The sequence below is a fragment of the Haliotis rubra genome, unplaced genomic scaffold, assembly GCF_003918875.1.
Source record: "Haliotis rubra isolate DU_JTF1 unplaced genomic scaffold, ASM391887v1 Scf69, whole genome shotgun sequence".
Classification (NCBI taxonomy): Eukaryota; Metazoa; Mollusca; class Gastropoda; order Lepetellida; family Haliotidae; genus Haliotis; species Haliotis rubra.
In genome coordinates, this window is record NW_025767401.1 from 419406 (window position 1) to 443011 (window position 23606).

General features: G+C 39.8%; 4 protein-coding genes across 5 annotated transcripts in view; 2 read left to right on the top strand and 2 right to left on the bottom strand.

Annotated features, from left to right (window-relative positions):
• LOC124258347 overlaps positions 1-780 on the bottom strand; it is a 44356-nt gene extending 43576 nt beyond the window's left edge. Inside the window, exon 1 of the mRNA XM_046692436.1 lies at positions 477-780. Coding sequence (XP_046548392.1) covers positions 477-570 — 94 coding nt within the window. The 5' untranslated portion in view covers positions 571-780. The remainder of the gene's footprint in view (positions 1-476) is intronic.
• Positions 781-1091: 311 nt separating this feature from the next.
• LOC124258270 (cactin-like) lies at positions 1092-2807 on the top strand. Its single transcript, XM_046692337.1, has one exon. It carries the CDS (start codon positions 1092-1094, stop codon positions 2805-2807), a length of 1716 nt encoding a protein of 571 aa, XP_046548293.1.
• A 5741-nt stretch (positions 2808-8548) lies between these two features.
• On the bottom strand, positions 8549-13549 carry LOC124258330 (RING finger protein 145-like). Of its 2 annotated transcripts, none has more exons than XM_046692415.1 (3): positions 13413-13549; positions 11638-11882; positions 8549-10809 (listed from the first exon to the last, which is right to left on the bottom strand). In XM_046692415.1, the coding sequence occupies exons 2-3, from the start codon at positions 11816-11818 to the stop codon at positions 8876-8878; spliced, it is 2115 nt and encodes a 704-aa protein (XP_046548371.1). In that variant the 5' UTR covers positions 11819-11882; positions 13413-13549; the 3' UTR covers positions 8549-8875. The 2 variants fall into 2 exon arrangements, with proteins under 2 accessions (XP_046548371.1, XP_046548370.1); XM_046692414.1 differs by having other exon boundaries at positions 8550-10809; positions 13337-13549.
• Positions 13550-15717: 2168 nt separating this feature from the next.
• Positions 15718-21856, top strand: LOC124258298 (protein TRC8 homolog). Its single transcript, XM_046692367.1, is given in 3 exon segments — positions 15718-16018; positions 18782-20335; positions 20338-21856. Coding segments are annotated over 3 exon segments (2034 nt in total). The 5' UTR covers positions 15718-15849; the 3' UTR covers positions 20649-21856.
• The last annotated feature ends 1750 nt before the right edge of the window (positions 21857-23606 follow it).

Genomic DNA, 23606 nt, shown 5'->3' on the forward strand with positions numbered 1-23606 from the left:
TTGTGGTCAATGCAAATGTGTCATTTGTATTTATGATTTTTTGTTTATAGTATCATAATATAATTCTTCCTTATCAATATAAGAAATCTTCATACACATCTCTCATGATTTAGTTATCCACCCGTCTGATAAACACCCCATCCACCCCACCCTGAAATCAAGGGATCAGCCAAGGATAAGCCTAAGTCCCCTAATAAGTATTATAGTCAATATCTACAAGGCTCCGCTAGTCAGTCTCTGGGTCTCGGCTAGGTTCAAGGGGCTCATTTAGTCATATATTTTTTATGTCCAAAATACCCAAATAATTAAAATCTTAGTTCTTGTAGATGCACGTGTAACTGGAAATATAAGACTGTGCAGATGCATCACACTACAACTGATAAACAAACGGCCCGTATCCAGGGAGGCAACGAATAACCAATAAGTTGACTACATAATATGAGCAGGTTGTCAAACAGTGTAATCCGTTTCCTCACCTGTGAACGTCGAGCTGAAGAAAATACGTATTGTCTTCGACTCCTGGGCCGGCAGGTCATGGAATACTCCATCGAACACTTTCCTTGTCGCCATTTTGCACAGTGCGAACTCGATAGCCTCTTCTCGACTCACAGCATCGTCTTGTTTACCTTGGAAACAATGACAGTGACCACAACATGGACAGATACGCTCTCTTTGCCACGAATAGAGTACATATACTGTACCTCTTCTATCAAAACAGTTGTTTATTAACTTGTTTTGTTATCTTTTATGTCCCAGCATTATTTCAGTTCAATGTTTACATCGTGGTTTAACAAGTCACTGTGATCAAGACACGAACATTTGACAATTAGCTCGCAACTTCGCAGGGGTTACCTCCCTTTGTCATTGGTGCTATTTATAGAATAGGGGGATTTCCATAGATAATAAACATTCACACGTTGGATGAACGTTTGATGTCGTTTACCGTACATCGCCATCGTCCGACAAACCTCATACCGGTGATATATAAGAGGAGCGTGTGTTGTCGAGAGCATTGTTGTCGATAGCAAGGGGAAAGGACCGCTGAATGAATGTTACATACAGGTTGGTTATTTTACTTGTAAACACGTAAAATGTTAACCCCAAGCAAGAAGTTTTGCTGCAGTGCGTTTCAGACGCCATCGCCAGTCCGTCAACAGCTACCACTGAAGAATGGACCTTTCTTGTCCGTCAACAAGGAAAACTGCAGTGCGGTGCCCCCACAAGCACATTCCTTGTATAAACTGATTCCTGATGAGAATGCTGATAAGGAATTTGTGTGGATCAAAAAGGAACAGCGAGATAGAAAACGAAGACATGGTTATGACAGTGGTCGAAAGAAAACGAATTTATTGGAAGACCATAAGACAGAGCTTGAAAATATAAAGAAAAGGCGTTTAGAACGTGAGCGACTTCGTGAAGAGCGAATGAGAGAAAATAAAGAGACACGAAAAGTTCAGCTGGCTGGAGAATTTGAAAACTGGGAGAAAGAAGAAAACGCCTTTATGTTACGTCAAGCGCGAGAACGAACCAAGATACGTCTGAATCAAGGAAGACCACAGCCAATAGATTTGCTCGTCCATTTTAAAGAGACGGGTCACGCCGACCATCCAAGCAATTATCCTTTAAACGTCATAGCGCGGCTCGGTGTCAGTGACCTTGGCGATGTAGCTGTGGACATTAAAGTGTGTCAAGAAATCGAGGGTGATGACTGTGTCTACTGGGAAGACGTGATGAACGTTGTAGGGCATTATCTGGAAGAGAACAACGTGGATGACGACGCGTTGAGGAGAAGTGGGATAAACCTGGCCGTGTCACCAGATGTCGAGGTCGTATTTAGAGGGAAAACTATCAATCAGCTTGCCATTCTTAGGAACCAAATTGAAGAGAAGATAGACTCCAGAAAGGACGTCGATGTAAGTTACTGGGAATGTTTGCTCCACAAATTAAGATTTTATCTATCGTACGCAAGACTTCAAGAACTCCAAAAACCTTTAGTAAAACAAAATATTGATACAATTATTTCAGAGCTGTCGTGCGCTAATGGCGATACCAAAGAAACTGTTATGGAGTCACGTGATAAAGACACGAAGGGAGTGCCGGGTGTGTCAAGTCATCATGGTAATAAGTCACCCACTGCAGTTGTCGGTCAAGAGAAAGGACATTCAAAATCAATAACTCGTCATTACGTACGGCGGAGTATTGACCTTTTTGAAGAAGATTACTCTCCAAAATATTTAAAGGAATCTGAAATCGACCGGGACATAATTGTTACTGATCCGGCAGACGATCGGGAAAAACTTCGAAAAGCCCGTCAGCGGGTGCTTGAAATGTACAACCATCCACTGCACGTGGAGCACGTGGAAAACGTGGAGCAGGAGGATGAAATCAGTTTCGAGAATGAATATACACTTCGGAAACAAATGTATACTTGGGGATCTAAATACATACCGAGGAAGCCAAGATACTTAAACCGTGTTAAGACAGGGTTTGTTTGGAACAAGTACAACCGTACCCATTACGACATCGACAATCCCCCGCCAAAAACTGTCATGGGATACACATTTACCATCTTTTACCCGGATATGATTGACAGGTCGGCAACGCCCACATATAGCAGTATCCCATGTGAAGAGAGCAAAGACTTGGTTATAATCCGCTTCAGTGCCGGACCGCCATACGAAGACGTCGCATTTAAGATTGTCAACAGGGAATGGGACAAATCTTGGAAAAGTGGCTACAAGTGCTCTTTTAACGGGCACACTCTGGACTTATGGTTTCGTTTTAAACGGATGTGTTACCGACGATGATCAATTACTGCGTAAATAACGACAGCTGAAATATTGAATGCAAAGTGTAGTGTTTTACACCCTATTGTTAATCAACCGTTTGTTGAAAAACACATAGGTAAATCCCTCAAGTGCCTATGAATGCAAGCACAAGTCAGTACTGAGACTGGTGAACTCAGATCATCAATTGATGATCTGATGAGAGAACAACATAAACTTGAATGAATCATTCGTGGATAGTACGTGTCAGTTGAAACTCGTGTTCCTCACGAACGTTACCCCATTTGGCACACTGGCATGACAACTAACTTCGAACAAGAACTTTGGCGGCTTAAAATTAATGTTGGGTTTACAGCAGCGCTCTTTCATCACTGTTGTCAAAGTATAGAACCTCTACACTCATATTCTGATATTTAGCAAAGCAGTCAACCCATTTATTCTTAGCTGTTCATTGCCAATTCATTTGTCAATCAGTAATATATATGTAAAACTCAGACTTGCTATACATATGTTTGGGTGATAATGCTGGACACATGTAGGTTTGTACTTATGACATGCTCCACGAATACCGTGTCAAATATGAATCAAATAATTATGAATATATAAGTCTTCTATATAAATTCTTATATTTCACTGCTACATATATTTTCGGTATGAAAATTACGTAGTTATTATGTTGCTGTAATTTAAATATCGCAAATGCACTGAGCAAATCCGTAACATCCTACAAAGCAAGCCGATCCGGACGTCATAGTCAAGTGAGCCGTTTCCAGAGTGCAAACAAACGCACGTGTACATTTTAATCTATCATCCCGCACAGACCTTGTTGACCAACTCTGGCCCTCCCGAGATAAGCCATATCTTATATACTGCGAAGAACAGTTGGCAGAACTGAATGGATAGGCCACGTACCCCTCGAGGGCTGTTTCTGGGGCTCCTGTCCTGCCATGTGTAGTGACTTTTCGAATTGTACCTGAGTTCACCCAGTAGTGGATGGGTACCTGGTAGGGCGTTGTGGTAGAGTGAGTGGCAGTTAACTCTTTTACGTCAGTTCGTGGAATGCCAGCCTAAAACAAAACTGGCAAGGCCAAAGGTTCGCGATGACGTTACCGAAGGTAAGAGTTGAGTGAGTATATAGCTCAAAGCATGTAACATATGTTATATTTGGGATTACACTTTCTTAGTAAAGCACAGATTCTAGTACTTTTGGGGGGTTGAGTCTCATCCGGAATTCAAACCGACACTCTCAAAGTCGGGCACCTAATCGCAAGCACACAAACTCAGGAATCTAAGCCTTCTTTATGAGGCCGCGGTGGCTGAGCGGTCTAGGCGTCTGACTTTGTGTGCTGGCGATTAGGTGCCTGACTTTGATGGGATGGGACTCAACCCCAGAAAAGTACTAGAATCTGTACTTTACTAAGAAAGTGTAATCCCAAATATAACATATGTTACATTTGACCACTTTCTAAAATGGCACTGTGTATTTCATAGCTCAAAGCATGGATGAGCATGGATAGCTGTGGAGAATTCGTAGCAGCTTCCTTCCACTCATAGACAAACCAAACCAAAGGAAACTGAATAATGACTTATTAAATATACATTTAAAATTATTATGGGGCAAATATTTATCAAATCTTTAAATTACAAATGGAAATAAATATTTGATACAATACATCGTGACCTGACGTGGTAATCCAACGGTACACTTATCATATTTTACAAGCGCTTCTAATTATGTTACATACTTAGACATGAAAAGCATACATGTTTATATATCGTCGGATTTTGTTTCCAGGCGGCAGTGTTTACTATTCCTATAAAGTGGTTTTTTTAAAAATACATATATTGCATGATGACTGGTCTTTACGATAAAGTTTTCTTAATTAAATTGGCAAGACGTGTAACGGTTGTTCATGGGATTAGCACTTACGTATTCTTACATCTATATTTACAAACATATGTCCCAAATTTATAGAAGAATTAACCGTACGTATATTATATATTAAACCTGTCGTAAACGTTACATTTAATGTAATATATCATAGATATTCGTACATAGCAAATTAATACACGAAAGCCTAAATCTTCCAGCTCCGGTTGCACGGCTTGTCCTAGTCTGTCTCTCAGTCCCTGAACCACATATTTTCCCTACCGCCAAGCCCCATCTGCAGTGCTAAAACCCTAAATAAAGCAAGTCTAGATTTCCTCAATTTCTTCAGGACATGAAAAAAGGTCAGTGTTCAGGCCTAAAACCCGCGTCCCTGAAGTAGTCCACAGCAACTGAGAACGTCCAAGTTTTCCTTGCTCTCTCTGCTCACAAAAGAAGATTCATGTAATATATTATATAATCCCAGGAAACAAATGAATGTACACTTATGTCAACTTATTACGCCATCATTACTGAACTCAATCTCATGGAGGTCATTGACTTTGTGAGTTGGCGGACAGCTACTGAGTTTCTCTGTGTGTGCACAACTGCGCGTAGCTATATATGATCAACGAAGGTTACCTGCCTGTCCTGGTACTTATCTACCCACACGTGTGTGCTGTGTATCTGTCAACTTCTATATCCCAAGGGCTCGCATGTCTTAAAAACTTTCACTCACCACTGGAACTATTCCTTTTCTTCTGGAATACTCAAATTACCCGCCCTTGGTTTTCATTTGTTAATTTGATTTTCTATGGCACTCAGTCGAACGGACCAATGAGAACGCTAGGGTGGCGGTATCCACCCGATTGGGAAATTCAACATCTAAAACATTACATAACGAAAAAACAAAACGCCCTCAAAAATCGTTTGGAGGAATCCATGTCTTCAAGTCCACCACCTTCACTCATTTCATTTTTTTTTCATAAATTTGATTCAATATGGTCTTTGATTTGACATTTGTATAGGTGGAAAGGGTGTAGACAAAATTCATGGATGGGAAATTTAAGATCATAAAATTGCAGGTATGGATCCAGGGATTAGGGTAGGTACCAAAGATCCCTGGGGAAATAAAGGATTGGTGATATGTGCTTCGACTCTGCTGCATTTATCTTCACCCCCATTGTTGAATTTGGGGTTAGTCTGATATTTAATAAAGGTACAATGTGACACAGAGACCCTGTCTGTAGTCTCAGCCAGGTTCTGGAAGGACCAGGCTGAATCTGGTGGTTCAGTGACACATCACCACATATCCAGTTCTTTTTCAGATGATTGAGTTGGGTTTAAAGCACCTGGAACTGAATTTATATATATTTCAACATGTTGTGAGTGAGTTTAGATTTATGCTGCTTTTAGCAATATTCCAGCAATAACATGGCTGAGGACACCAGAAATGTGCTCGACATGTAAGGAAGACAAGCCCAAAGAGATTGTTTACTACCTCTGTGACACCCACAATCACTGGATTCTAGTACATATAATGGCTGCATATCAATGGTTTCATGATACAATTGCTTCAATGCTGCCAATAAATGGTCAATAAACAAATGAACTATGATGTGTAAGAGTGGTTTATTATACACATTACATGTCATTATTAGCATGACAGATATTAAGACATTGCTAGTATACCTCCAGTAATGGGTTTTGTTCACAATCGGGCAAGATATGCAACATGTCAATATGAACAAGATTGATCGGATATTGTCATTTCCACATGACAACACAAGCATACATCAACTAAAGTTAATGATGTATTGGATTCATAGCTTACTTTCAGCAACATGAACACACCTTTAACCTCACAGATCCCTGATACCCCAACTAACTGTGAATACACCCTCCAAGTCTCTTACTAAATACCATCAGGAAAGTGAGTAAGTTTAGTTTTGCACCGCTTTTAGCAATATCACAGTGAGGGACACCAGAAATGGGCTTCACACATTGTACCCATGTGGGGAATCGAGCCCAGGTCTTCGGATTGACGAGCGGACGCTTTAGCCACCACCAGGAAAGAATGTATGACCTTCACCAGTGCATAAGTGAGGGAGTTGTGTTACTGCATCACAGTGATTTCTGTGGATGTCACCTGCTACTGTCCAACTTGTCTTGAATGACAGAACTATCCCAGCATAACTGTATTACTCAGTTACTACCAAATATCATCACAATCAGAAGGAATATCACCAACCGCTGCAGCTCTTAAACAAGTTAATGGACATAGAGTTACTAAAATAACATAATAGGTGCGCAGCAGCACCAATATCAGGCAGCCTTGGTTCACCTCCAACACAATATTTAACAAATAAATAACTCAATATTTACATCTTGGCTCTATAATAATCAGGCACAGACATGACAGAAACAAGTATGCTCTGAAATACAAATAGTTGGGCACACTAAATCTGTTTCCTGGCTCATGTTCATGAAGAAAACAACACTGTGTACATTCATGTTTCACATCCATTCACTATTCTCAGATGGTCTATGATGCAGTGAAAGGTGCGCCCTAGAAATATACTGAGGGAAACAAATAAAGGATCACGGGACTGACTGACTGTGTTTGGTTTTATGCCGCTTTTAGCAATATTCCAGCAATATGGGGGGACACCAGAAATGGGCTTCACTCATTGTACCCATGTGGGGATTCGAACCCCCCAAGCCAACGCTTTAACCACTAGACTACCCCACCGCCCCAAAGGATCACAGGAAAATTCATGCATTCCTTTAATATTTTCCAGCTTTCATCACAAACTTTGAATATCACTGGCGATGAAAACAGGAAAATAATAAAAGAACGCTTGCATTTTCCTGTGATCCTTTATTTATTTCTCTCAGTATATTTCACAGACTATCGAGGGCATTGTTACTAGTGCATTCACCACATAATTACCTTTTTTCTACCAATGTTAAACATCTACAACTTGTTCACATTAGACACTATATATTTTCACTACATATGTCAGGTAATATGGTTTGTGGACAACACTGTCATGCATCACAAGCTTTATTAATTTGTTCACTGGTCATGAGAGGGTCATGGGTTGATGTACCCTCTAACAAACACAGAGGGTACATCAACCCATGGGCCCCGAGGGACCACTGACCACTTTATTTTACCGAACACCTCCATGATAAATTTGAACTATTTGAAGCACAGGTATCAGATCCTAATAAGGAGTACCAGAGTAAGGCAAATAGCCAATACCGTCAATGTCAGACAACAAGAAAAACAAGTTCAGAGTTATCTCCCTTACATCAATTTGCATTCGCAAAACTTCAGTAATTTCCGTACATCATACATGACTCAATTATTCGAGATAAAGAATTACTAACACAAAGTACCAAATGAATTCCCAGTTTGGCATTCCCAGTTGGTAACAGAAAATGTTACTTGCTTGTAAGCTGGGTACATTGTAAATAATAGAAGAGCACTCAGCCAACCAGAAAACGACATTTATGTGTGAGGTAAGATATTTTGTTATATCTGTATTCATAGTAAAACACAACAATATTAAGCAGACAATACTGATATGTCAACACAGTAACTGTACAAACTCAATGTCAGTTACAGCTGATGACAAGTCACCCATGGACTGCCACACGTGGTGTAATAACAAAATAATAACTTAAAGAGAAAAATATTCCTCTGTCTTGTCATGAACGAAAACAAGTCACTTCATTTACAGACCATGTACACAGAACAGTGACATCTCAGGGTAATGGTTCCTAAACAGTTGGTTTGTTGTTTAACATGGCACTCAGCAACATTCCAGCTATATGGCGGCGGTCTGTAAATAATTGTGTCTGGACGAGACAATCCAGTGATCAGCAGCATGAACATCGATCTACGTAACTGGGATAGGATGACAGTGCTAACCAAGTCAGCGCGTCTGACAACCCGATCCTGTTAGTCGTCTCTTACGACAAGCATGGGTTACTGAAGACAAATTCTAACCGGATCATCATGGGTAGTTCCTAAACAGAACTTTCACGGATCTACATGGACCATACAATTGCACCATTTTAAATGGCATGTCAGATTACTTGAGTTTAAACTAACAATTATTGACATGATAGATTCAATGAAACGACTTGAATAAAGCAATCAATATGGGATATGACCAATCAGGAAGTGCACACACAGATGTCTAGGTAGGCATCAGATCTGGTGATGAATGGGCCCATACCTTCTCCTGACGTCTCCCCCTCCACCGCCGTCAGCCAAACCCTGCCCCCTTACCCATGCATTAGTCTCAACATCATCATTGTCATTGTTTGTGGGACTCGCAGCTTCTGCCACGCCCTCAATCAGGTCAAACTTGGACACATGTCCGGCATCTCCCAGCAGGTCATGGGGTTCATTGTCCAGCTCCATGTTTCCATCATCAGCCATGGCTGCACTGTCACTGGATTCTGTTGTCTGTGAAGATGCTGTCTCAGAACTGTCGTCATCATCTTGGGATGCAAGAGTTGGATTCATCACAAAGTCCTCCCTGTTGGCATCGGATCCTGCTGCCACTTCCTGGTGAATGTCACGGTGACACATCGGGCAACTGTCCTTCACATACAGCCATTTACGTAAACACACACCGTGAAAGAAGTGGCCACAGGGAGTCACCCTTGCACTCTTCATCTCATTGTAGCAGATAGCACACACATCATCCAAGCAGGACAGCTGGTACTCGGAGGCTGATGGGAGACTCTCAACCTTCTTACTAGCCTCCCTCCTCAGCAGGAAGCTCTTCCAGCCACTCTGCAGTCTCTGCCACACATTAAAGTAACAGTGGACAATCAAGATGGAGGAGTTGATCCAGCTCCATTCTCCAAACAACGACTCCTTCAGTCCGTAACACACAACAAACACAGCTACAACAAATTCCAGTACACGTGTGATGGCCCGTGCACAGTATATGACATCATCCAGCATTTCCCATGGCTCATTCCTGAAAGAGTCATACATGAATAGTGAGTACACTGCCAGTGAGCCAATGACTTGCACAGAGGTCAGCATGCAGCTGGACACGATGACCATGAGCCAGAAGTCCAGGTCAAAGTACTGACAGATGGAGTAGGTCATGTACAGGGGGAACATCCACAGGAACGTACACAGAGCCACAGCTCTCGCATGTTTGAACACACTCTTGTTGTGGGACGCACTAAGCGCCAATAAAACTGGATCAGCGATTTCATACATTGACTGGATTAGCGAAGATGCTACTATAAATAAAAGGATGCTCATCAGAAATGCTCTTTGAAGAGGTCGAAGGTCAAGGAGGTCCGTTTGAATGGCTATTAATAACATCGTGAAGCCCTCTGTCCATCCTCGCATTGCATCCACATCTTGTGACCATGCCTCAAACCCCTGGAGGTAAAGCTTGGTCAAAGTGAGAATACTGTACGACGCGTAGGTAATAGTTACACATAATGCAAACAGACTTATTGGTGTTGCACAACACTCGCCAATACTTGCCAGGATAATCACAATCCAACCTTCCTGCATTATGGGATGGTTTTCTGAATATAAATACACATACAGTTGTGTGATGAACATGACCAGCCAGAATATCAACAGTTGTATGGGAAGCAGTACGGAATGCCAAAATGTGATGAAAACTGGGAAGACTCCAAACGCACGGAAGGCAAGGACAACATTATTGATTCCTTCCTTACAGTTATCGATGATATTCCCAAGATTGTTAAACACGTAGAACAACACAATGAGTGTGGAAAAAATGGATGCAAAGTTATGCACAATGTGTAAATCGTTGAGTGGGAAGCCCAGCGAGCGAGCCAGTACAGGCAGTGTAAACACAAGCATGAGGAAGCGTGTCCAATCCTTGAGCTCAACCAGGTATGCAATAAGAGCAGCCATGAAGGCTTGGGCGATGAGGTGCAGGATCAGCCTCTCTGTGTGCTCTTTGTCGTCAAACAGGTCCGCCCACGTCTGCTCCTTGTTCTCCAGCACCTCCACCTGGACAAAGCTCTGTGACAGGAAGAAAGACCCCAGCAACATCAGTCCGCTCACCAGGTACACATAGAAAGTCACCAGCTTCTTCAGTGGGAGGGTGCCGATAGCAACAGCAAACAGAAGAGCTGAAAAAAACCCATAATAATAATAGAAAACATGGAGCCACTACAAACAAACATGGAAAGTCCAGATATTGCCTAAGCTTTCTACTCTGAGTAGATATTCATCCATATATAGCCAAATTCATACACACACATATAAACAATCAAACACCGTGAACAAAGATAAAAATTTAACATATTACCCAAAACGATTCTGCATGTGTCAGCAGACTCAGCACCCGCTACTAACTATACATATAAAACATTTCATTATACTTTTAGGCTAGGAAATAGCTACTACAAATGTCAGCTCTTGTTAAAGTTGTGGTGCAGTGGTTCAATGAACGTCAAAATGTAAAACATCATCTTCAGCCTCACTACCAACTGCACAAGTACCAAATTCCATTACATTTTCCACAAACATGGCTGAATAGGCTAATAACAGTTTTTTATGTAATATATCTGATGCTGTTACCATATTTAAAAAATCAGATTTGAATCTCTTGAAAAAAAATGGTTAGTCAATTTGTTTTTTTCATCCCATTTCTCTTTCCAGTGAACCTCAAAATTTAAAAGGCAAGAGAAGTAACTCTTTGATGTGTCATCCACAGCCATACATAACATGACATGGTCTGAGTATGCACAAAAAAGAATGAGTGAGTGAGGTTCAGTTTTACGCCGCTTTTAACAATATTCCAGCAATATCACCGCGGGGGACACCAGAAATGGGCTTCACACATTGTACCCATGTGGGGAATCGAACCTGGGTCTTCGCCATGACGAGCGAACGCTTTAACCACCAGGCTACCCCACCGCCCCCACAAAAAAAGAAGCAGTGTAGATTTCTCCTACCCATGTAATAGACGACTTTGATGATGATCTCCACATCCTTGGTCTGCACCTGGACTGTCTTGAGGGGGTCAGTGCGGTACCACACCTCCATGACAAAGAGGGCGGGGACCCTAAGTATGACCCCAACCCCGGACTCCAGGGACTCACGAGATATCTTGAACATGTTGAACAACTGCACCATTGTCACGAGTCTGTCCCAACTCAGTATCACCTGCTGTCACGGGCAAGGGGTCATTTCTTTTATCCTGTAAATGAAACCATACCATATTTCATGTTAACAATATCTACAACATACATGTATTATGTAATTTCATATTTTCAATACAACCAGAATACAACCTAACAAAGCCACAAGACACTGTAGCTTACCTAGCTCTTTCTAGAATATATTATTAGATCAGACAGCTTTTTGAGAGTAAATCATAACTGGTGTTATTTATAATGAATGGCTGAACATTCAATAACAACATGTTCAATATGTCTATGGAACACGATTCTCTGATCAGTTTTAAGAAACACTATGCTGAGGCATTCTGCCTCTTCAATTTACGAAAAACATTCAAACAACAGATGATCAAGTCAAGCGGGGTTGGCCTGTGACATCTACAAGTACCTGTCCGAACCTTACAATCTCAAACACTGGATGAGTGGTCACAGATAACAGGTAACATTACCACCAACGCATGACACGCATATTAAACATGAGAGAAGCCTTAGGAAATAAACGAATAATTTAACTGAATCTAAAGTAACATAATATAGTTTCTATCTAATAAGTAAAAATTTCAGCTTCCTTAGGAACTATGTTGTTTCATCTCAATTCTGAGAATTCCAACTGAGCAGTAATTCACTGGACATGAAATGTTTATCCTGGCAAGCTATTTGTAATATATTTCTTATCATGGACTATAACCTTGTGACTGGTTTTGACCAGCTTACCTAATCACAGACAGGCCAAGGTAAAACGAGGTGACCCCATACTGCTGTCAACTTGAGGGGCTCCTTTCACTCAGTTTCACATTTGTTTGTCCAAGTATTATTTGATATGAGAAAACACATCACACAACATCACATTTATCATCCTCTTTCCAAATACATCAGTCGCTGAATATGGAAACACTGATGGCGACATGGCTGTTTGCTATGCTATATCACAAAAACAACCAGTGAAAAGAGGTGATTCGAAGCCAGTGCCTACCATGCTCCAGTTTTTGTTTTCTTTAAGAATATCGTACTTTTCTCTTGGCGATTTCTACATTATTAATTCAATGACTTTTTGTTATTGTTGGCGTTTTGGAAACTTAGAACTACCTCACTAGTACCCGAAACTTGGGGTTCACTTTAAAGCCCAAAGATAAGTGTATTGATGAAAATATTTATCCATGTGCACTAACTATGCATGAGAATTGCATGTAAAGGGTAAAATAATATTCGTTTGTGATCTTACACTTACACTTCACACACAGGATCAACCCAGCCAGATGCGACAAAACGATGCTGACTACGAATCAATAAATTCTGTAACACGTCTGAGTCTGCCATTATGTTTTACATCTGTATTGTCTCTGAATCCGTATTTTAGGAATGTCATTCAGATGATTCTACTAGGATTTTTGGAGTTACAATAATAACGAGATCAGTAAACATGCAAACTGTCTCAACAATTCAAGAACATTACATGTCCAGTTAGGTGACTTACTCGTCATTGTGTACGCATGCATCTTTCCGAGGTATGTCCTCTAGCCCAGTGAAAACTGGACCAGGCTAGAACTTACACTGGATAAAGCAAGAATTGTGTTATCACAGCACTGTCTTGCGACAGCTGTCACGGGTGCACTTGCTTTCTGACGTCACCATCTTATGTGTATGATGTTTCCTCGGAAGAGTCGCCTCCGCTGTCAGAATGACCGGAAGTCCGTGTACTATTATATACTGTCAAAGATAACAACTCTTATATACAGTTTTGTTATGGAAAGTCTTCTGCTGGATTAAATATTGAGTATCACAGTATTTGATAAAAATTGGAAATGAGATAGTAAAAGGCAGCCACTATTATGCCAGAACCTTTAAAACCAGTGTAGTTTGTATCTAACTGTAGATTCTGTCAATATTTCTAATTAATAAATGACAATCATGGAGAACATTATTTGTATATTTAGTCTGAGTTAATCGTCATATTTGGTAGCAGTTAAAGCCACGTGCCTACAATTCTAATCTAAAGATAAGGTTGGAAAAAACGTTCTTGTCTTACACTTTATCATAAAATATACCTAAGACATATATGGATATGGTTATAACTATCGGTTGACACCACAAACGAAACAAACGCTTTCGGTGTGAGTTGTTCCTTGTTTGCATGTAATGTAACATGTAGTTCACATGATGGAAACTAAATAGGTTTCGAAATACATTATACCTGTTTTTGCTTTTAAATTAATATGAAAAGATCACCAGTCTGGAGTATGACGTGTAGACATACCTAACATTCCTATAGTTGGGTTCAAGATATGGCGAAAAGTAACATCAAAAAGGATTCGAAAACCATAGTGGGACGGTGCTTCACAAACGAACCCAAGTATCCATACTGTTTGATAGTTTCAACATAAACAACACATAAATCATTTGAACATCTTAAATGAAATCACAAGAATTTGGTTATTATTTGCGCAAACATATAACAAGTTCAAAGTTCCCCGCCTGACAACGAGATGTGACAATGGGAAAAGCATTCAGACAGTCGGAGCTGCTATAGAAACCCTCGACCATGCTTGTATTTTGCGGGGATAACTTAAAACATATTTGTGTTACACAAATGCCGAAAGTCTATAGCAATAAATTCATTTATCGACATTAATTTAACTACTTACATTCGTATCAAAATATTTTAAAATGAATTTCTGAGTTGAACATGAAAAATCGCTTGTTGGAAATGAATGAAAACATTTCGAAATACCCACACAAATAAAACGTCTTTCAGCTGTCTGTCTACATACAAATGTTTGTCAGGATACTTGTAGATGGCATTATGGGAATAGAAGCTTAAAGACAGATAAGGTATCAGGCAGCATTGAAACTCTTGAGTGAGTGAGGAAGTGAATGTGTGTGAGCGAACGAGTATGGCTTCAGCAATATTTCAGCAATATCTCGAGGGGGGAACACGTTTAGTTGTACCAACGTGGGAAATGAAACCCGGGCTTCCAGAGTGACGCGTGAACGCCTTGATCACATATAATTCATTACATACAAACTTCTTTGATGGGCATTTTATATACAAATATACAAAGGTAATATTTTTTTTTCAAAACGTCTGGAGTTCTTTTCATTTTTATATATTTTCAGCAGCATTCGCATCTGGATTTACGTACGCTATTGCTCGTAAGTGTTGTAGCTGAAACGGAACCTCTGCAAAACGTCAACCCGGCGAAAACGGAAACTCGCCCGAAGCGAAAGTTTCTCTACAAAGCATTTCCGATTCAGCTTTTGTCTAAGAAAATGATGATGACTGTGACAGGTAACTATGTGGTTATCTAATATTGTAATGGAATGTACAGTAATGTAAAAATATTTTCAATAGACAATAGAAAAAAATCTGCCCGTTAAAGTATTGTGTTACTACTTTACGCAAGATTGTTATCACAAGTATCGGTTTTATATTGAATCCTTTACTTCATCAGGGGAGGTATTTGTTGATAGTGCTCAACACTGTTGTTACAAGAAGAGCTACCAGCTGTGATTTTGATGTATTGAATTAAAGCAATTTATTGTCATTTTTCTCAATCGAGGTACAGGCTGAAGAGAGCATCTTACAAGCACGTGTTTTGTTACATGAAAAAGGAACGGGTGGTAGGGAACACTCACAAACATCTTTAAAATCAGTGACCTTGTAGCCTGCACCCGTTCACCATGACATATAGCAATTCAACTCTCAATATAGAAAAGAAACCTGTTAACCTGTTATAATTCGTCAGTTTCTCTGTTCAGGTAATAACTACATCTTTCAAATTATTACCCAACAGGTGCCCACAGTGATAGAAATATAGTAGAAATAGTTGTGAGGATAAACATATCGATGTACCGGAAGTGAAATAACCGCTGCTGTGGCTGCGTACTTTCTAAGTTGCGAGGAAACTTTTCCCCAGTTTCTGAGCAACTAGAGATATTTAAGTCTTGAAAAAAGAAAAGAGAGGAGCAAGACCTCCCCATAGATGAAAAATGACATGGCGATCCCGAGTAGAAAGGGTACTAGACGTGGCTCTACGCGTCCCTTCCCTGTTCGTCATGGACAGTATTTTTCTGGGGAACTTCCTGAACCTGTTTATCACTTACGATCCAGATATGGCATGGAGAAGCTATATGATGTGGTTATTCGGAATGGTCACATGTATGTATTTGCCTAAAATTCATAAATAATCACCCTTTAATTTCAGTACGTGACTAGTCGATCGACATGTAAGCCTTGTGTATAAATATTCATGTCAGAAATAATTAGAATTGAAAGTAGGCCTAAACCCATATTCTTGAAATACGGCTACTTCTAATCTATGATGTAATGAAATGTCTTCAGTATTCATAATCTCAATTAAATATTATGGAAGTATGTTACGATTTTCTTACAAGTCTACTCTTTATTTTGCAATTGAAAATTTCTAAATCCAATTTCAAAAGGGCAAGTAAAGGTTCCTGATTTTTCACCAGCAGAGCAATTTAAATAATGGGGCCAGTGCCCAGTCTACCTGTTGCCACCTCAGATATAAGCGTCATGCTTTTTCTATCTGCTCCGTTGTTTCATTATAATCACGATTATATCCACATCTTATGCTAAGAACTAATAACAGCTTAGAGTTTCATCCCAAATATCCTAGATGTAATTGTCAAATATTGTAATGAAACAGAACAGATGAATAATTCAATGAATAATCAATGAACTGTTGAAAAGATCTTGAAGAAGAAATTTGTTTCTGGCCAAAGTCAATGTTTGTGGCGAAGAAACTTTAAAAACTACTCATATTCTGGAAACTGCTGAGACTTAATGAGCAGATTTGCCATCAAGTGACCTGACATAGTGGAGCCTTGACTTACCATGCTTACTCTTGGTGGCTTTTATATCTGCAAGTCATTCTTGTCAAACTTAGTACATCATATTTGTTCAATTTTCCTCTCACATTTTTTGTAACAAGATATCTTAAGTTTGCCTTGATCCCTATAAATGAAAGACATAGAATATGGCATGTCAAGTCAGATTCCATTTTTTTCTCTTCGAGCTGACATCGCCACAGGGCAAGTGACTTGCCACAGGGCAAGTGACTTTGAGAAAGTAACTTGTCCTGACTAATTTTCCACTTGCCCTGATTTTATGAAAATAATCATGATGCTGTAATTATGAAAGAATAAATCAACATCATGATGGTATTTGATGTTAATGTTTACTGGACTATTTATTGAAAAGTGATAAATAGCAAAAAAAGATAACTCTACTTTATTATCATTGCGAAATTTAATAGCTACATTTTGAGCAGATATGAAATTAAATCCAGCCTATTTTCAGTTTGAAACCATAAGTGGAAATTATCTAGTAGCCCATGGACAAGTAGGGTACCATTATTTGATTGCCCGAAATGAAAACTGACTTGTCCCGGGCGTCGGGCGATGGGATTTTTTAACCCCTGTCCTCGCTAAATTGATCTGACCTGGGACCCCTACCCTGTAACACATTATCCCATATCGGGCCTGCTATACACCAAGAATGTCGGAAAATAACCTCATGGTCATGTAGATGAACGCACTGTAAACATGGTAAACAAGGTTGCGTACAGCTACCCGCGGTACCGTCACAGCTGACTGATCAACTAAAGCTCGGATTTCAGTATGCTTTTATGAGAAGAACAAAATCACTTATGACACTTTTTGTGCATAAATGTGTACTTCGTTTGACCGTTTAACACATATAAAGAAGTGCATTTATGTGACATATCTCATTTAATGACATTTGTCTCCACAAAACCACTGCATATATTCGTGAGTACAAGTAAGTCTTTCCCTTGGCTTGAAAAATGTCTCCTTATCTGGGTTCTGTCTTCACGAGGTAATAGTGTCCACTATACATGTATTTAAGTCTAACTCCTACCCTTGACATTTGAAGCGTACTTTTCTTTGCTTGATCAAGATCCTGTGTAGAACATGAGTGGTGTCCCTTGTGATGAAACTGGGACATCAAATCTGATTGTTGTTCTTATTTTGAATGAGTGGCTGCCATAGCAGACGACCTGGTTGATCACTAAATGGAACAATTTGAGACTTTATCCTTTATAAACTCAAAATAAGAGATTACCACAGCCAATGATACCTGTTATATTGAGCTTGTACAATAACAAAAGCCTCCTGACTTGTAAGACTGCTCAGTATAAGGTATTACTGCCCGTCCTTGCAAGATGCTCAGCTGGGGGTCATCTAAGCATTCAGTTGTGTTCTAGAAAAGAAGTTTGCGGTCTAATCTATAGTTCTCATGTTTTAGCACAGAAAATGACCTTCAAATGGCTATTGCAGAGCTACAGATAACTTTTGGGTCATTGAGTTGTGTACTCACTTGTGTTCATCTGAACTGGGTACCCTAATTTTCCTTTTTAGTAACCAAATAAATTGTTCTGACCTCACTCAAACTCAATGGGTATTTTGCCATTTTCCATTAATTTAAAAAAGTATAAAAAAGTTTAAATGTTAGTGTTTGTTATTTATATTTGATCTGTAATATGAGAAATGATAAGAATGACTGCAAGTTGCCAAGTTCATGTTCTGAAATAGAACCTCTCAATATACCTCAGTTATTTTATCTATCCACCGGTACGCAAGCTAAGATTTGACATTTTTTTGTGTACGCATGTAAGATCAAAGTTAGTGGGTATTTACAAAAATTCAAGGGTACTTATGCACAATAGACTTAATAGAAATTGAGTTTTCACATAAATATTTGCTTAATTTACGCAGCTACGCAGCTTATCTGTACCTCTGGCTATTGTAAAAATGGACTCGTATATAGACAAGTGGACACTCTTTCTTGGAGAAGATGGGGATTTCAGATTAGACTATATTTTTTGACACTGATGGATTTATATAATGAAAATCATTAACTGTTCTTCCCCTTCCTAAGGTTTCTTCTCTTCGTGCCTGATGTTCTGCCTGGATCTGAAGCAGCTGCTGGAGGTGTACAGCTACCTCATCTCCTTCGGGGCGCTCCTCCTGTCCCACTGGCTCAACATGGCATATGTCCTGGATGTCTTCACTACCGAGATGGAGAAGTATGCCTACACCGGCCCCCGCAGCATGCTCCATCTGCTGACTGACGACCCCTACAGCCTCATCGCCAACTTCATGTTCCAGATCAGTTTGTCTCATCTCTTCATCGTGTTACGCACAAGTCGCTACTCGTATAGACAGATTGAAAATAACAACAGTATGCAGTTTCTATTAAGACTGAGTATATACCTATCACTGGTAGCTCCGCTGTGTCTAAGAGCCTTCTATTGTGACTCTCATCTGTTTTTATGGTCTCCATTCCTTTCACTGTCCATACCAGTATTGCAGCTGGTGTCCGATCTTTATAACTCACTGTATTTTATAGTTGTCACATTGAAACGTGCATACTATATAGCAACAGTAGCAGTTCAGGCTGAAGGTATTCAGGCATTTTTAGAACATCATTGGCAAAGGATTCATGTTCCTGATGTGCTTCGAGTGTTTTTTATCATCAGACTTGTTCATCAAATACTGGTTCATATAGTCAGTAGTGTCTATGACAGTTACATAGAAACTGGGGTACTGTCATATTTCCAATGGGATCTCTCGTCAAGTCTATGGCAGCAGTTGCTCGTGAGGAGTTGTGAGACAAACGTAGCGCTACTGGGACTAACTAGTGTTGTGTCTCTGATGACTCATTACATAGGAATGTTCATGGCTGCTTGTGTAGGATCGGAAACTGAAGAGGATCGGAACATGGGCACAGTGGCAGCCATTTTGTTTTTTATATTAGCCCTTCAAACGGGACTGACGAGTCTAGATCCTGAGAAAAGATTACTGCGACTGTATAGAAACTTCTGCCTTTTATCAACAGCAATTTTACATTTTGTTCACAACATGGTGAATCCTTTACTGATGTCTCTGAGTGCATCTCGGAGTACAAATGTTGTGCGGCATTTACGAGCATTAGGAATGTGTGTGTTTCTTATAGTGTTTCCTGTGTGGCTGTTGACATTCCTGTGGACCCATCATAATGCAAGTACATGGCTACTAGCTGTTACTGCATTTAGTATAGAAGTTATCATCAAAGTTTTTATATCATTGCTTGTTTATTTATTATTTATGATTGATGCATATCGTGATTCCTTCTGGGAGAAGTTGGACGATTATGTGTATTTTGTTCAGTCCACAGGAAATACAATAGAATTCCTGTTTGGAATTTTCTTATTTTGCAATGGTGCATGGATTATGGTGTTTGAATCCGGCGGTGCAATAAGAGCCGTGATGATGTGCATCCATGCATACTTCAACATCTGGGTGCAAGCAAAGGAGGGATGGAAGGTGTTTATAAAGAGGAGGACAGCTGTAAATAAAATCAACTCTTTACCGGTGGCGACACAGGAACAGTTAGAAAGTGTCAATGATGTGTGTGCTATATGTTATCAAGATTTGACCAGTGCTCGTGTTACGGCTGTCAACATTTTTTCCATGGTGTGTGTTTAAGAAAATGGCTTTACGTGCAAGATAACTGTCCTCTTTGTCATGAGCTGATCTACAAGCCAGAAGGGGAGACAATAACGTCTCCAATTGTGGCCGAGGTTTGGGAGAACCACGTGAACAGGGCACGTGCACAGGTGGTGCATCGCTTCCAGCCACACCCCAACCAAATCCACCTGGCGGGTCCCCAGCAGCCACAACCTCAGCCCTTCCCCCTCCAGAACCATGTGGCACCACCCCAACAAGCCCCAGCTCAGAGAGTGATGCATCCTCACCAGGAATAGAAGTGGCCGGTGGGTCAGGTGCATCTTCGTATAGTCTCATAGATATTCCGTTATCATTAAAAACGTATTCAGTTACATATGATTCCAGACTTAGGTATCAAATTGTTTATGTTGCAGTTTATCCCACAAATGTTTCAACTATAAACAGTCTTGTAGGATTTGAGTAGACAGGTCTGATCATAATACCATGGAATAATTGCCTGAGGAAGGTGCAAGAATCGTCTGAGAATTACAAACCCTTCTCTGACATGCATATGTCGAGTTCTAACAGAGAACAAGCATGACTACCATGGTGATTGTGTTTACAGTGGAACCACACAAATTTTCAATGTTCGGGAGTAGAAATTAATCCTGGCTTGCTGGACTAAGGCAAAAAATAGTTGAAAGGTTTCAAAGAAGGTAGATGGAAATAGCCAGAGGATAGAAGTAAAGTCCTTGAGAAAGTGATATTGCATCTTCCCATTGAAGGTATTTAACAACTGATCCTGTGCATCGTGAATGATCACACAGTCGCAAGCATATTCAAAACTTTATTGGCCAGCTCCCACTTGCATCTGATTAATCAAAACAAAAACGTAGTGGATAATTCATGCTCAAAAGGGCTTATGTATTTGCATTGTTTTCAAAGTCATTGTATAAATCGACATGTACAACAGACCTTTTCACATGTCAATACTTTATTCAATGTCTGTTTTTCTGTCTGTGTATGTCATACTAGACCTAATACTGCAACTGAGGAATTACAAATTGGTTAGTTTTAGCAGGAACACCCATTGCCCTGCTACCATGCATACATTGACGTAAAGGGAGGGTCATTGAAAAGCTGTCCAAACTGTGTAAAGCCCTGGTCTCCGCCCCGTATTACGCACAGGATTCAACATAAAGGTAATTCAAGGGATTTCAGCAATATCTGGTTTCTTATGTTGCTAGACTTGTGCTGCACTCGGTACTCATGTCTACAGAGACACTATGGAAACTACAAACAGTTTTTGTATATTTTGGCAAGTTCCATGTTTACAAAGAAATCAGGAGTCAGTCAAGTCAATGTAGTGGTGTCTTCTCAGCTATTGTCCCACGTTCAGGGTCTTGTAGCCTTTAGTTTGCCCAGTATTACATACAGCTTCAGTGCTGTGTATGGTCATGCAGGTTACCATGGCTACCAGAATGGAATGGACCAATGGACTGGCACAGCATACACGCTTGCCTGACAGATATCTATGTCATGTATACTGGTTCCATGGAGGGTTGTCCTTTCACCCACTGAAGGCAACAAGCCGTCGTCACTGCATGTACTTGCCCATGGAACACAGAACAAGTAGTTTGTTTCTCGTTCCTGTCTCTTCTTTTCCATTTCCTCTTTGACAAAGCCTTCCCAGTGCCATGGCTGTCATGATAACCATGCTTTGGTTAGTTGCATGATAAAACTAACCCTTGTGGTTTATAGAAGGCCCTTCCCATGTTTCATTGTGGGATGTATTCAAGTGATGTGGAAGGCTTAACAATAACTAAAATTCCAGTTGCATGCAAGCCCTAGCAATAACTAAAGGTATATATGCTATCAAATATTTCAGTGACATGTAAAGTATGTAAAGGTAAATATGCTATCAAATATTCCAGTGAAATGCTAGCTGTTTCAAATGGCTATTATTGGTTTGTATTATTAGGGGGTAAGCATGGTAAGTGCAGTAGTTGGAACAGTAAAACAAATGCACGTGCGATACGTGATGAGCGTTAACTTAGACCAACCCTGCTTTTTCTCGGTGTTTCATTTAACGTGTAAACCCCCTTTTAATACAAACCAATCATAGCGATTTGAAACTCTGATCGTTTGTTAAACAACTTTCTAAGTTGAATAAAATTCTAAGATTTAAATGTTCAATTGGCAAGGTTAGCAATCTTAATTTCACTTTATTCGATTTACTTTCTAGTTAAAAGTGAAATTCATCGGTACGTTTTCACTGCAAACAGACTATATGTATGCTATCAAATAATCCATTGATATGGAAGCCCTAACAATAACTAAAGGTTAATATCCTATTCATCAATTATTACCCCAACAGCACATTACCAAGGACACATTTCATAGTTTAAGTTGAGTCCTAAGGCCCAAATCCCAGTCAGTTTCTTTTTATGGCAGTCGTTTTCTATTAACTCACTTACAAACAGAAACCTTCATTGCAGTCTTGTGGTCTCTATGTACTGCAGCTACTAGAAATATCCAGTTAAAGGGAGACAACTCCATGATCTCGTTGCCATTTTCTGTCATATGTATTGTGTTTAGTTCCATGTATGATCATTTTGTTTAAGAGAACCATGGCAAGACAGAACAATCCATCAACAGGTCAGTTCTGCCCGATATCTTGCAGATAACAAGACACAGATTGGAATCCACAGCATTTTATGTTCTTAAAAAACTTTGGGGATGGGGGTGTTAATTAGAAAAATGTATTTCCTGAAGTACTTCATGAATCAGGAATTAAGTTCTTAGGCCTAACAATAATGTTGTGGTCAACTTGAAAGAAGAGAGATAGCACCTTAGATTATAGTATGTGATGTAACTAGAACCATACAAGACTACATGGGGGAGGACTTGGTGCCAAATTGATGCTTGTTGGTTTCATCAAAACTTTATAGACTTAGCTTTCTCTACATTTGGTTTGTTTGGTATCCTGTGACAACCTTAATGTTGATTATAAATATTAACAAACATTTCTTATGGGGCTCAGTGTCATACAGGTCTAAGTATGGAGACCACATGCAACATAATGTCATCAAAACTGCAGATGGGTCTTCTCAAAAGAGACTGAAACACAATACTGGCGAGTTAATTTCTCTAAAACAAGTTTAACAAGAAGGAAACAAAATCAGTGATTGTCCTTTACTTGATCCCATCTATGTTAATGTTAGTTGAGTTCTTGCATGTAAACAGATTATTACACTCGAGCAAATGTGTCATAT